Source organism: Meleagris gallopavo, chromosome 21 (assembly GCF_905368555.1).
Source record: "Meleagris gallopavo chromosome 21, MGAL_WU_HG_1.1, whole genome shotgun sequence".
In the NCBI taxonomy this organism is placed as follows: Eukaryota; Metazoa; Chordata; class Aves; order Galliformes; family Phasianidae; genus Meleagris; species Meleagris gallopavo.
The window spans coordinates 338,288-350,897 of NC_139424.1; the positions used below are offsets into that span (position 1 = coordinate 338,288).

The 12,610-nt window shown below is 58.3% G+C and overlaps 1 protein-coding gene across 5 annotated transcripts in view; it reads right to left on the reverse strand.

Moving 5' to 3' along the window:
• Positions 1–693: 693 nt before the first annotated feature.
• Positions 694–12,610, reverse strand: part of HIP1 (huntingtin interacting protein 1) — a 33,321-nt gene continuing 21,404 nt past the window's right edge. For 2 of the 5 annotated variants that reach the window (XM_085240969.1, XM_085240972.1), the window contains exons 6-30: positions 12,178–12,254; positions 11,898–11,959; positions 10,825–10,965; positions 10,221–10,278; positions 8,166–8,241; positions 7,665–7,796; positions 6,972–7,069; positions 6,669–6,741; positions 6,141–6,324; positions 5,976–6,064; positions 5,786–5,902; positions 5,558–5,659; positions 4,516–4,710; positions 4,245–4,392; positions 4,024–4,110; positions 3,521–3,843; positions 3,286–3,396; positions 3,114–3,172; positions 2,830–2,923; positions 2,475–2,575; positions 2,211–2,316; positions 1,972–2,095; positions 1,765–1,826; positions 1,189–1,300; positions 694–1,039 (exon numbers count right to left, since the gene is read on the reverse strand). In XM_085240969.1, the coding sequence (XP_085097095.1) occupies positions 1,029–1,039; positions 1,189–1,300; positions 1,765–1,826; positions 1,972–2,095; positions 2,211–2,316; positions 2,475–2,575; positions 2,830–2,923; positions 3,114–3,172; positions 3,286–3,396; positions 3,521–3,843; positions 4,024–4,110; positions 4,245–4,392; positions 4,516–4,710; positions 5,558–5,659; positions 5,786–5,902; positions 5,976–6,064; positions 6,141–6,324; positions 6,669–6,741; positions 6,972–7,069; positions 7,665–7,796; positions 8,166–8,241; positions 10,221–10,278; positions 10,825–10,965; positions 11,898–11,959; positions 12,178–12,254 (2,742 nt within the window). In that variant the 3' untranslated portion in view covers positions 694–1,028. Of the gene's footprint in view, positions 1,040–1,188; positions 1,301–1,764; positions 1,827–1,971; positions 2,096–2,210; positions 2,317–2,474; positions 2,576–2,829; positions 2,924–3,113; positions 3,173–3,285; positions 3,397–3,520; positions 3,844–4,023; positions 4,111–4,244; positions 4,396–4,515; positions 4,711–5,557; positions 5,660–5,785; positions 5,903–5,975; positions 6,065–6,140; positions 6,325–6,668; positions 6,742–6,971; positions 7,070–7,664; positions 7,797–8,165; positions 8,242–10,220; positions 10,279–10,824; positions 10,966–11,897; positions 11,960–12,177; positions 12,255–12,610 lie in introns of those variants that run through there. The other 3 variants (XM_085240970.1, XM_085240971.1, XM_085240973.1) reach the window with 3 other exon arrangements.

Sequence of the window (12,610 nt, forward strand, 5' to 3'; positions counted from 1 at the left end):
AGGTTCCCGGCTGGGGCTGGGTGTCCAGCCCCACAGCCACCCCTACCTGGGGACAGAGGCATGGCAGGGCCGCTCGCTGCGGCTTTGGGGCGTGCTGGCTGCTCCCTGACCCCTCTGTGCCACCCTGGCCCATCCCGTGCCTCTGGAAGCAGATGTTGCCCAGCAGTGAGCCGAGCACCTTGCCCATGGCTTATTGCTGGCATGAACACAGTGATGTGCCAGGGCGGCCCAGCTCCTCTGCTCCAGGCACTGCTTAGCACAGGGCACGGTGGAGACACGGGGCCTGGAGCCCATCACTGCCCTGCTCCTGCCACCAGCCCAGGCCCTCCTCACCGCCAGCCGTCCCCAGCACGGGGCTGTGAGCTCTGCAGGGCTCAGAGGGGGCAGTGGCTTTCCCAAGAGGAAGCTCAGCACCCCACAAACAAGCGCCAGGCAGCAATGCAGGCCCTGGCTCTCAGGTGGCCAAAGGCACACGGTACCCCCGCGTGGGCTGGGGCTATGGGAGCACCAGGCCTAGCACCAGAGCCTGAGCTGGCCCAGCAGCACCAGCAGAGTTTGTCCTGGCCCTGCCGCATCCCCACGGCCCCAGGCTCCTCACGGTGGGGGAGGGAAGCTGCACTGCACCAGTGAATATGTTAAGGCTGGAGAAGCAGCAAGAGGCGAAGGAAACCCGAACGCTCCCGATCCGCCAGAGCTGGGTCAAACAGTTCAGAGAAATCTGTGCAAAAACGAAACTAAAGGGTTAGAGACCACCCCAGAGACCCCCCAAGCAGCTCTAATAAATACACGTGCAGTTTGCAGCTGGTGTGAGGCTGGGCAGCCTTCGCTCACAGCCCCAGGGGCTCCATCAGCAGCGATGCGGCTCTTGGTCCTTCAGTGCTGGAGGCAGCTCTCGGAGAATGCGGAGGACGTGTGCTTCGGGGTGAATTTTGCACCAGTTTATTGTGTGTCTTCTGAAAAGGGCTGCACCAAGCTGGATCCCGGCTGACCGAAGGGGTCTCTGCTGCTGGCTGCTCCTGCTGCGGAGGCTAATCAGTGCCTGGGAAGGAGATGGGCAGTCAGGAGCTGTGGGGCAACGAGCTCTGACTGAGGGTCCCTTTGCTGCCCCAAGATCCCAAGGCTTTATGGCATGGCTCAAGGGCAGCAGGACCCAGCAGTGTGCCCTCCTGCAGCACCCACAGTACTCACCATCCTCCTCCCAGCCCTCCGCCACTCCTGCCAGCTCATAATGCTTCTTGCGCAGCTCCCCCAGCTTCTGCCGCTCTTTCTGCAATTGGTTTTCCAGCTCCAACACTCGCACCTTCAGCACAAAGCACACACTGCTGTTGTCACCTCACGTCTCAGCAGCATGACCATTGTCAACCAGTCTCAAGCCCAAGTGTCCTGAGGTACATCTCCCCACTGCTGCTCTGGCAGCAAAAGGTCCCAAGAGGGGGCGGAGCAAATTTGTGTGAGGCTGGGGAATGCTCAAGGAACAAGTGGGTCCTCGGTAAGCCCAGCCTTCATGCCCAGTTCTTCCCCTACAAGCTGCTGTTGCCCAGGTGCTGGGCTCATTCCATTTCTACAAGCTCTGTGTAGGCAGCAGATGGGCACAGTGCCCCCAGTCACGTGTTTGAGTAATGAGTATCTGCCCCAGGAGTGGGGGAATGGCTCAGATGAGCTGTGGAGCTCCCCTTCTCAGCACAGCTTGGGCATCCACTCATCAGCCCAAACATGCTGGATGCACTGAGGCTGCATTTCCAAAAGTCCAAAGGAAGCTCCTACCTGAGAGTCCATTTCTTGGCGTTTGATCTGTGTTAGTGTCATGCTGGAGAAGTCCATGCTATCTGCAGAGGAACAGACATCACTGTTGTAGGCCACTTCTGCAGCTCAACCCCCTGCCCAGCACCACAGGCAGAATCTACCTTGTGCTTGGCTACAGCCAGCCAAGCAGGCAGAGATCTGGGTACAGGCCCACAGCCCCATACTCACCTTTCTCCTCAATTTGTGACTTCCCAGACTTGGTGGAGGCCACCACGCCAGCTGTGGCCTGGTTGACGCTCCGAGAGGCTTGCTGCAGCTTGGACAGGTTGGTGCTGTCCTTGTCTGCCTTCACCTGCCGGGGCCAAGAGGAGGGCCATGCTCGCAGGGCACCATGATCCCAACTGAGGACCGGTGCAACACTAAGAGCCCCAGAGCATGGACAGGGGAACAGCATATCGGGCCCTTACCTTGGAGGCTGCCACCAGCTGCGCAGTGCTGGCTGCAATCTCGTGGGAGCAGACCATCAGCTCCTCAAATTTCCCTTTCCCTTGCACCACCAGGTCAGCAGCATCCCTGCAGGAGGACAGGGAGGTGCTGGAGCACCCTTCGAGCCGGCCCTGTGCTGCTACCTGCTCACCCTTCCTGCTTTCAGTCCCCTCCCCTTGGGGACAGCAAGATTCCACCACCCTCCACAGATCACAGTATGCTCACACCGTGACAGTGACACTTACACCATGACGGTTGCTCCCCAGCCCACGGCCTTGGAGGCAGAAATGAGGCCCTCCGTCCAGCGGGAATTCTTGGCGTAAAACTCCTTGGGGGACGCTGCACCCTGTGGGGGGGACAGGAACAATCACATGCTGGGAGCAAGGGGACATATCCACACCCTAGGGTGACAGGGCCCCAGACCTCAGCTCTTAGAATTTTCTTTAGACTGTGGGTGGGAGTGACACCTAACCCTGTGTGTCATAGATTCCCCTATGTGCCATGCTTCCAGGATGAGGATCGCAAGGATGGCACTCACACTCTTGGGGCACATAATGGAGACCCAGGGTTTGGTTCTGGGCTGCCATCCTTGATGCTCACCCGTCCGCTCTCCACAATCTCCCGCTGCAGGTCCTTGGATGCCAGGACAAGCACCTGGATTGCCTGCATGAGGCTGGTGCAGGAACCCAGGATCCTGCAAGATAAACCTCAGTGAGCTGTGGGTTGGGGAGACCCCAGAGCCTTGGGGCAGACACCCACTCCTGCAACACTGCAGCTTATTGTGTCTCCTCAGCTTCTTCCTGCATCCCTACACACTTTGTCCTCCTCTCTTCACAATGGCATTTAAACCAGCACCTTAACCTACATGCCCCATCAACACTCACCTCTCATTCACTTCCAGTTTGACCCCGGTGTCACCTGCCCGGGCCTTGCTCAGCATCTCCTGGAAGAGGAACATAGCCATGCTGAGCTGCCCGCACTGCTCAGCTGCCATACCTGGCCTTGTGCAGGTGGCACGGGGTGACCCTGTGGGTCAGCCCCAGCAGCACAGCTCACCTCGATCCTGGCAGCTGCAGTCTCAATGGCTGCCGATGTAGCCGCCATCTCCTTGTCCACCAGATCTCCCAGCTCCTCCTGCTTCACGTCCAGCCCTCTGGGTCGCAGCTCCTGGGGACAGGATGGAGCGTCCAGGGATGACACAGCCAATGCCGCCACCCTGCCTGCTCTACGAGAGCCACTGACCCCTATCCCCATTCCTCACTCACACTTGGGGTGATGCCCATGCACCCACCTCCCCAATGGTGCTGATCCGGCGCAGGCAGTCGGTCACTGCTGTGCAGTCGGCACTTGCCACACTGCCTGGGTCTTGCAGGGAGCTGAGGTAGCTGATGGCCTCACTGCCGCACTGCTTGCATGTCTCCAGCAGCCCTGTGCAGACAGCAGGAGGGGCTGAGGGGGCTGTCTGTTGGAACAGGGACTCCCGACCCCACAGAAGGCAGCACTCACGGTCAGCGGGCTCCATTGGGGCCATGTGGGAGGTAGCACTGCCTTGCAGGATGGTGTCGCTGATGAGGTGGGCAAAGAGTGCCACGCAGGGCAGCAGGGTGCTCACGTCTGCGGGCACAGAGTGCGTGTGGCTCAGCTGAAGCAGCCCAGAAGCCCTTTTGGCTCCTACATTTGCTTCCCCAACTCCCTTCTGGGCTCTGCAGTGCCTTGGCTGTGGGTCCCAGCCCCAGTCTGTCACCCTGCATCATACAGGAGCAGCCCCTCCCACACAGCCGAGCCCTGCCTCACCTGTGCGGTTGGCAAGGTATTTGCTATGTGCATCCTGCAGCTTCTCAATGCACTCAGAGGCTGCCGATGTCCTGGACAGGAGGTAATCTGCACGCACAAAGAGACAGGACTCAGACATAGGACAACACCTTGCCACGGCTGGGCTGTCCCAGGGGAAATCAGGTTAGAGTTAGGGGCATTCTTTGGGACACGCCGTCTTCAGCAGGCATCGGGGATCTCACCTGCTGAGCCAGTGCAACTGATGTGAGCGGGGTCCTCGAGGCGGCCGAGGGCATCCTGCACCATGCGTTCTGCCTCCCGCACGCTGCCCTGCAGCAGAGCAAACTGCTCCTCGGCCCGGCGCTGCTGCAGGGTCCGTTCTGCACTCTCCTGCTGGGGCAGCACTAGTGTCAGGGTCGTGCCGTGCTGGCTGCACACCTTGACACCCAGCACTGCCAAACCAGGGCTTGGCACAGGACAGTGATGCCCGTGCTTGTGGTGCTTCTGGGGTACCTTATCTTGCAGCTGTGTCTGCAGTGTCTCCAGCTCCTTCCTGTTACTCTCCTTCTCGCTGCTGAGCATGTCCCGCAGCTGCTGCAGCTCAGCCTGCAGGGCTGCCATGTCCTTGCTGTGCTGCGCTGCTGCATGGCTCAGGCTGTCCCGCTCCTGCTCCAGGCCTGCTATCCGGGTGTTCTGCTCTGCTCCTGCCTGGCCGGGCACAAAAATCCCATCAGTGCTGTGCTAAAAGCATGGCTAAAGAACCATCCCTTGCATGTGGGACCTGCTTGTAGCTCATGGTCCAGGCACAAGCACTGCTCAGTATGCCGCAGTGCGCAGAGCTGTGGGCAAGGCACAGCCCTGCATCACCCACATCTGGGCAGCCTGGTGGTGCCTTGCAACATGGGATGGCCTTGCACGAGGCCAGCTGGGGTGCCGTTGGGTGATGATTGTCATCATCCTGATACACAAATACATCAAGGGCTCTGACCCCTGCAGCCTGTCTGCCCACCCTGGAAAGAGCAGCTTCACCCCTGCAGTCCTGAGTAGCAAAGGGCCATGTCACAGTGGGCACAACGGACCCTCTGGCATGGCAGAGTATGCAGAGGCTCTGACATGAGGGCACACCGCCTGCAAGAGCTCTGCAGTGGGCAGAGCCACACTGTCTGTCAATCTGTCAGTGGTTACAAGACATGGGGGTGAGGGCTGTCTGCTGACTCCAAGGCAGGCTGCAGGGAGGTAACGAGCTCTCGGATCCTGTCCCCTCTGTCCCATGAGTCCCTGCTGCAGGAGGATGTGTGGGTACAGCCTCACACCCATGGAACCCACCCCAGTCTGGAACAGACAAGGGTGCAATGCTGCTTGTCACCCCAACGGCAACTTGCTGGGCAACGCCTTGCCTTGCCAAAACACTGAGACAACAGGAAAAGGGAAACCTGCCCCTCAGCTTAGGGGAGGATGAATGCCATGAGTCCCATCTGAGCCCGAGCAAAGGTCTGGGACTAAGCTTTGAGACCACAGCAGGGTGCTGACAGCGGGGCTGCAGCCAGGCTCTCACCTGCATGCTGGTCTCCAGTGTTCCCTGCAAGACCTGCAGCTCCTGCTTGCTGGCTGCCAGCTCCCGCTTCAACGTCTCTAGCACTTCTGCCTGCTCTTGGGACTGTGGACAGGAGAAAGATCACCCTGAGCCGGTCCCTGTGGGGTGCCCACCCACTGCCATGCCCATGTCCCTCTCCGAGTATAAGCAGGGGTCCCCATCCCCATCCCCACTGTGCACCCTACTCACCTTCCGCTGGGACTGCTCGCTCACCCGCTGGAAGGAGTCCTCCAGCTCCTTCTTCTCCCGTTCCACATCGCCCTGGGCTTGCCTTGCCACCGTTACCTGCTTGGTCACCTCTGCGTTCTGGGGATGGCAGCAGGTGCTCAGCAGCCGGCCCGGCCAGGTCCCTATGCCCGGCGGGTGGCTGCAGACCCACCTTTCGCAGCAGGTCGGCGTGGTTCTGCACCAGCTCGCTGTACTTCTCCTTCAGCTTGCTGTACCGCTGCTCATTTGCCTGCGCCCTCCCTGCCGTGCACAGGGCCAGGTGAGCTCTGGGTGCACCCCATGGCCCTCCGCCGCCCTCCCTAGGCCCCCTCCTCACTCTCGATCTCTGTCAGGCTCCTCTGTGCTTTCTCCGTGTCCTCCCGCTGCTTCTTCAGCTCCTCCAGCTCCGTGCGCAGGAACTCGCTGTCATCCAGTGCCTGCTGCTTCAGGTGCCGCTGCTCGGCCAGCTCTGCCTCCAGCTCACTGATGCGCCCGCGCAGCTGCAGGCTGTGCCGCTCACTCTGTGGGCACAGTCATGGCACTGCTCAGCACCTGGCAGCCCCAGACACTCCATCCTGAGTTCAGACAGTGAGTAAGGCACGTTGCCCCACAGGGCCCTTCCCATGCAGTCTACCCGGACAGACAGGGATTGGAGTCACTTGATCTGGGGAAGGTTGTGGATGGTGTCAGGGCTGAGGTGGCTGTGTCCTTGCCACCACACACTGCAGGGACTCAGCTTCACCTCACACTGCCCCACCGGTCCCTTTGCAGTGGGAGCTGCCCAAGGCCCACCGTAGTCCCCCAGCCTGGTGCTGTGGGTCTGCATCCAACACACGGCACGTGCCACCAAGAGGCTGTCACCCACCTCAGCCTTGAAGCTCTCCAGCTCCTCCTTCAGAGCCCCGATCTCCCTGTAGAGCTGCTCGATCAGCCGGTCCCTGGGGAGAAGACAGCAGGCGTCCCATCAGTGCTCCTGGCACCAGGGTATGGAGATGAAGAGAAGGTCCCCACAGCACCACCGTGTTCCCTAGGGACAGCTGAGCCCACCCTTGTCTCCTACTCTATGCCTGTAAACAAGGGGACCTGGGGCTCCCAGGCTGTGCGCTGAGATGGCCCCAGTGGGGACATGTCCCTGGTGTCAGGAGCAGTCATCAGCACGAACACTCACTTATCATCCTTGTTCATCCCGTTCTGGCTGTTGAAGTTGAAGGGGTCGCTGCTGAACGAGCTGCCAAAGATATCATCAAACTTGTTGTCAAACAGGCTCTGCGGGGAGAGAAGCACAAGGGACTGGATGAGCCCAGTGCTGCCCTGCAAGGGGCAACAGAGCCCGTGGCCACCGGTACCCCAGGCTGGTGTCCTGGAGCAACACACCAGGTAAAGGGCTGCTGCCTGTATGCGCTGCTTGCCCAGAGCCCTTGAGGGGCACCTGCAGTCCTTGGGGCAGGGCCCCAGAGCCATTTCACACTCCTTTCCTTCCTAAAATGCTGAGTGACCACACAGAACCCTTCACAGAGAGGGTGCAAAGAGCTCCTCTCCATGCCACACCAGCACGGTGAGCTGTGTGGCAATTCTGGGAAGCAAAACATCTCCAGGCAGCCATCACTGGAGGGCACCAAACTATTAAGAGAAGCACTGTGGGATGAGTTCAGCCTGACTCAGACTCGGCAGCGCCCAGGCTCTCTGCTGGGCACCCAGCAGCCCCCATTGGCAGCATGCAGCAATCACAGCCCCCACACTGATACTCAGTAATAAGAGCTCATCATGGAATGGTCTGGAATGACAGCCCTGGGTATGATGGGCATGGACCCAAAGGACAGCATCGTTCTCTCATCAGCCATGAGCAGTCCTCAGAGCTTACCTGTGATGCTGTTTCCATTTCCACCAGGTCTGTGATGGGCTCGCTGTCAGGTGAGGATGCCTCAGCAGGGATGACCACCACAGGACTGATGTGTTCCGACAGTGCCGAGGCTCGCAGAAAATTGGGAGGGTTCTGGGGAGGGAGGACAGCAAGGCCAGAAGGTGTGAGCCCTGTCCTGCACAGAGCTATAGGCACAGAGGCCCTGGGCACCATGTCCTGTTTAGAAAATTATTTCCCTCCTCATTCCTTCCAGTTCTGCTGCCACAAGGAGGGATCCTGGAGCCCAGTCCCAGGGACATGGGCAGGGACCAGCTCCATCCCACCGTGACTGACTCAGGGAGGATGCAGGGATGAGCCCTGGGCTCTGTGAGCCCTGAGCTGCCACCATTCCCAGGAAGCCAAGCAGGTGGCACGTGGTGCTTTTTGGACATCTGCCATCAGGCCTCGCTGCTCCTGGCCATGGGGACAAGGAGAGCTGGCACCAGCTCCATGGGACCTCACCTCTGGGAGCTGCGGGATCTGAATCAGACGCTTGAAGTACTGCAGGTTACTGGAGCGATAGAAGAGGTCCTTTAGCCTGAAAGGGGCAGAGGCTGGTTAAGGAAGGCTCCCCATGTGCCGGTGCCCCAATTTCTTGTTGCTGCTCCCATACATTCCCACACTGCAATCTTCACATATCCCATCCAGCAATGTCACTGTGCCATGCTGGTGGGGATGGAAGCATGCTGCCACCAAACCCACAGCCAGTCTTGGAACACCCCAGCCCCTACAATCCCACCACTGGCAAGCTGATGGACAGAGGCTTTCTCAAATAAACACAGGACACAAAGAAGGGCCTAAAGCCACCGACCATAGGAGGACAGCATCATCGCTCCCGTGGCAGCCCCACCACCAGCAGTCAAGGCTGCCTGTCTGGAGGCCACATGGCAACAGCACCTGCAGTTCTCTGCACAACCATCTCCCCCACAAGCAGCCTGCCTCCCTTTTGAACTGATTTCCAATTCTTTCATCAAAAGCAGCCTGTGGTAAGTGCTGCCCACCTTTGATTTTATGCTTGGTTTCACTCAAGAAGAAAAGCTACAGCTGGGAACACGGTGTGGCTGTGGGGATGCTGGTGACTCCCTCCTTTGCAGCCACTCAGCACCCAGCCTGATGCCACATTCACTCTGGGTCTGTCCTGGGTACTCAGAGCCCACACTCAGCCCAGCCCTTTGCTGAAGGCTGCATCTGGTGTTTTCCCCCAGGCACTGCTTTGCAGCCTCTGACCTTGAAGCAAGCTACCCTACTATCATGCAGCCTCAGCACTGTCCTCCTGCAGATCTCTGCAGTTGTTTTTTGTTTCTACTATCTTAAATTGTGTATTGGAAGCCATGGCACTTCACTGCTCACTTGCTTTCTATCTCATTTAAAATACTGTGAGCAGCACCACTTTCAGCACAGTCACTGGAGATGACCTCGAGAAACCCACCAGTACAAAACCTGATTGACTGTCTGCTGCTTTTGAGCAGACCTGTCCTTGCATCTCAAGGCAGCTTAGTTGTTTTCCTTAGCTTTTGGAAATGTTTGCTGATGCACTGCACATGTGAGTTCCTGAATAACTGGTATGTGCAGCTTGGCTCTGGCTGTTTGCTCCTATACTTCTATCTGCTGCTATTAGAAACTCCACTATTGATATTTTGAACGGGTAGGCACTCATGCAGTGAGCAGCTTTATCTCCTCTAGCTGCAACTTGTACCATAAAAGGACATTTTTTCCCTCTCAAGAGCCTCCTCTGCTTGGCTGCACAACCCGATGTTGCAGAGGATGACACCTCAGTGACACCTGAAGGTATCCTTATCATCCTTTGGCTGCTCCATTTACCAAGTTCCCACACTCTGCCTTTTTTGGATATCAAGCACCACTCAGGGAAACCTCCTTTCCCTTTTCCACATGCCCAGAGACCACAACCCCAGGGGCACACCAGACCATGCTCCTGCAGCAGCACCTCAAGCTGTGTCCATGCACTGCCTAAAGGATATCGGCTCTGGAGAAAACCCGCTGTGCTCAGCTCTCAGCCCTTGCTAAGTGGGCACTGCCGGTGCCAGCAGCACTGCATGGACCAAGTCTCCCTGGCAAAGCTAGGAAGGGCAGACCAGGTGCTCTGCAGCAATGAGACTTTCTTCTCAGCAAGTCAAGTGCAAATTGCAGTTAAAACTGCAATTAAACGGTTTCAGGGTTTTAAATCACCAGCTAACGCTTCACATAAAATGCCATTAGTGGCTGAATGCCTCTTTAGAATTAATAAGGCAGTTTTCTGGTAATTCAATAGCAGTGGATTAGGCAAACAGAGTAGGTGCCCTGGAGAAAGCAGCCCCACTGCAGAAGAGCTGCTTCTGAGAAATGGCAGAAGATTCGACGAGGGCTGATTTTGAAGCCTTGTGCCAGATTCATGTATTTCCTCTGCCTGCATTGCTCAGCTACTGAGCTCAAGTACAGAGGGTTGCAGTGCCTGCAGTGCTCCCTGCCTGGCCCTGGGAACCCGGGCATCACCTGCAGTGGGTGGCAGTCCCCACTTACTTTCTGAACTGCTCCAGGAAGCGGTCCCGGTGGCCCTGCAGCGTGTCGGCAGGCAGACCTGTGAGAAGAAGCGGGTACAAAGCTCACCCTGTGTCCCCATCCCAGGAGGGCACGGCTCTGGGGCCAGCTTGTGAGCATGGCCATGTGGGGATAGGTGTTCCGCAGGGAGTTCATCCTCCTCCCAGTGCCCCAATGCCCTCAGCACAGCCTCCTGCTGCTTAGGGGCTCACTGCTGGATCATGTCCCCAGAGATGGCCCTGGGCGGTGCTGGGGCAGGGACAGGCTTTGAGCTGGCACTAAGGAGGCTGCTGCTGCAATCCGAGGTCCTCAGGAAATGCAGCTTTCTCAGCCTGTGCACACTCTCTGGCCTCCCTGACCCCTGCAGTGAGCTCCAGAGACCGCTTCCCACCCCAAAGGCTGGAAAGGAGCTCAGGAACAACTTGAGCAGGAATTAGAAGCCCCAACTGCACACTGGCGAAGAGCTGCTTGTGCACCAGAGTGCTGCAAAGCCAGGCTGGGGGCACTGAGTGTCCAGCAATGCTCCACACGTGGCTCACGGTCCCCATGAGCTCCCAGTCCCCATGGAAGGTGCTGATGTACTCACAGGAGTGGAGCTTGAAGAGCAGCTTGACGGTGTAGTCGTAGAGGTGGCTGCAGTCCAGGATCACCTGGATGAGTGGGGCCAGGCGGCACTGCCCCGCCGCAGTGACCGACACAGAGCGTGACATGTCCAGGGAGCTGAACACTGCCAGGAAGGAGAGAGGCTCAGAGGGAGCAGGAGGCCTAACTGACAGGAGTGCAGGCTTCCCACTGTCTTCCTCGGCTCTTCAAGGCATGTTTCATGGCTCAGGGTGATGTGTGGGACCCAAGCAAGAGTCTCTGTGTGCAACTGGGCACATGGCAGGAGCTGGAGGTCAGTAGAGCGAGGCACCCAGCACCACAGCCTTCAGTTTCCACACTGCATCTGAGTGCATCTAAATCATCCCCACGGGCAGGGAGGTGGCTGGGCAGGGCTGCAGTGCTGCGCCCCACATTGCCAGGACCATGAGATCATTGGCTGCAGCAGGGAAAGGTCAACCTGGGGAGGGAATGTATGGCAGCTAGGAGGGAGGGCTGCAGATGTGTCCGGAGACCATCTTCAGGCTTTGTGCATCCCATGGAGGCCTTGGCCTGGTGCTGCTTTAACACATCACAAACTCAATCCTGCTAGAGTGTGCAGAAACGCACTGCAGTTCTGAGAGTTGAGATCACCTTGGTTTTACCCCCCTGCTTGCTTCCATCCCTGCGTATTCTCACACCTTTTCCAGCTGCAGCACACTGCAAGCACCCGGGGGAGCTGTGTTCTCTCCTAATAAAAACCAGAGGCTGTCACAAGCAAGGCAGAGAACAAACTCAGCTGGAGAGGCTGCCGAGTGGGAACCTGAGGTGGGGAGGTGAGCTGGAGGCGTGGGGGGAAGCGGAGCTATGCAGTCTGCCAACCCCACACGTTCCCCAGCACTGCAGGAGGGCTGCAGGGAAGCAGGCACAGCTCTGACACGGGATCGCTTTGGCTAAGAATAACTCCAGGGAAGTGCATGGCAAACAGATGAGCTCAGACACCCTTAGACAACTCCTTCCTGGATCCCACGCCACACCACGCATACCAAACCCGGCAGAGCATGGCAATGAGGGGCTTACCCGTCTGGAAGAGGTTCAGCTCACACTCCAGATAGTCAAACATTTCCACTGTCAGTTGGAAGCTGGGGAAGAGAGGTGAGGAAGGTCGAGCAGCATCACCACACAGGTGCCCACCCAAGTACCCCATGCCAGGTGCCACCCCAGGGACACACAGACGCTGCCAGAAGGGACGTGCCAGCCCTGCTGGTGGCTCTGCCCACTCCCATGTTAATGGAAGGCAGACATGGTGCCATGGAGCCATGCCCCAGCCACCCCTCGCCTCCCACCTGCCTGCACTCACAAGTTATTGACATCGTTCTCTCCCGCCTCGTCAAGCTGCCGGTCAGACATCTGCAGATTGCCGGGGAACCGGGGGTTCTGGGGGGAAAACAACAGTTAGGAAGGGCCATGGAGGGGCTGCAGCCTCACTGCAGGAGGTTGGGGTAGCTTGAGTTGAAGAGTCTCCAGGGTGGGCTCCTTTGGTCCATCCCAAGGTCTTACCAAGCAGGGGCTAATGAGAGATCTCCTGAGCCCTGGGTGAGCCAGAGGAAACCTCATGCCCTGTGGAGCCCATTTTCCCTCCAGCAAGAAAAAACAATTCTCCTTCAGCTTAGAATCTGCTGGCAGGAAGGAGATGGGGCTCCTGCAAGGCACCACGGGGCAGCTGCAGGAGAAGGGGCAACCATCTACTCAGAGGGCAAAGCCTCTTTCAGGCTGCCCACAGTGGTCCATGA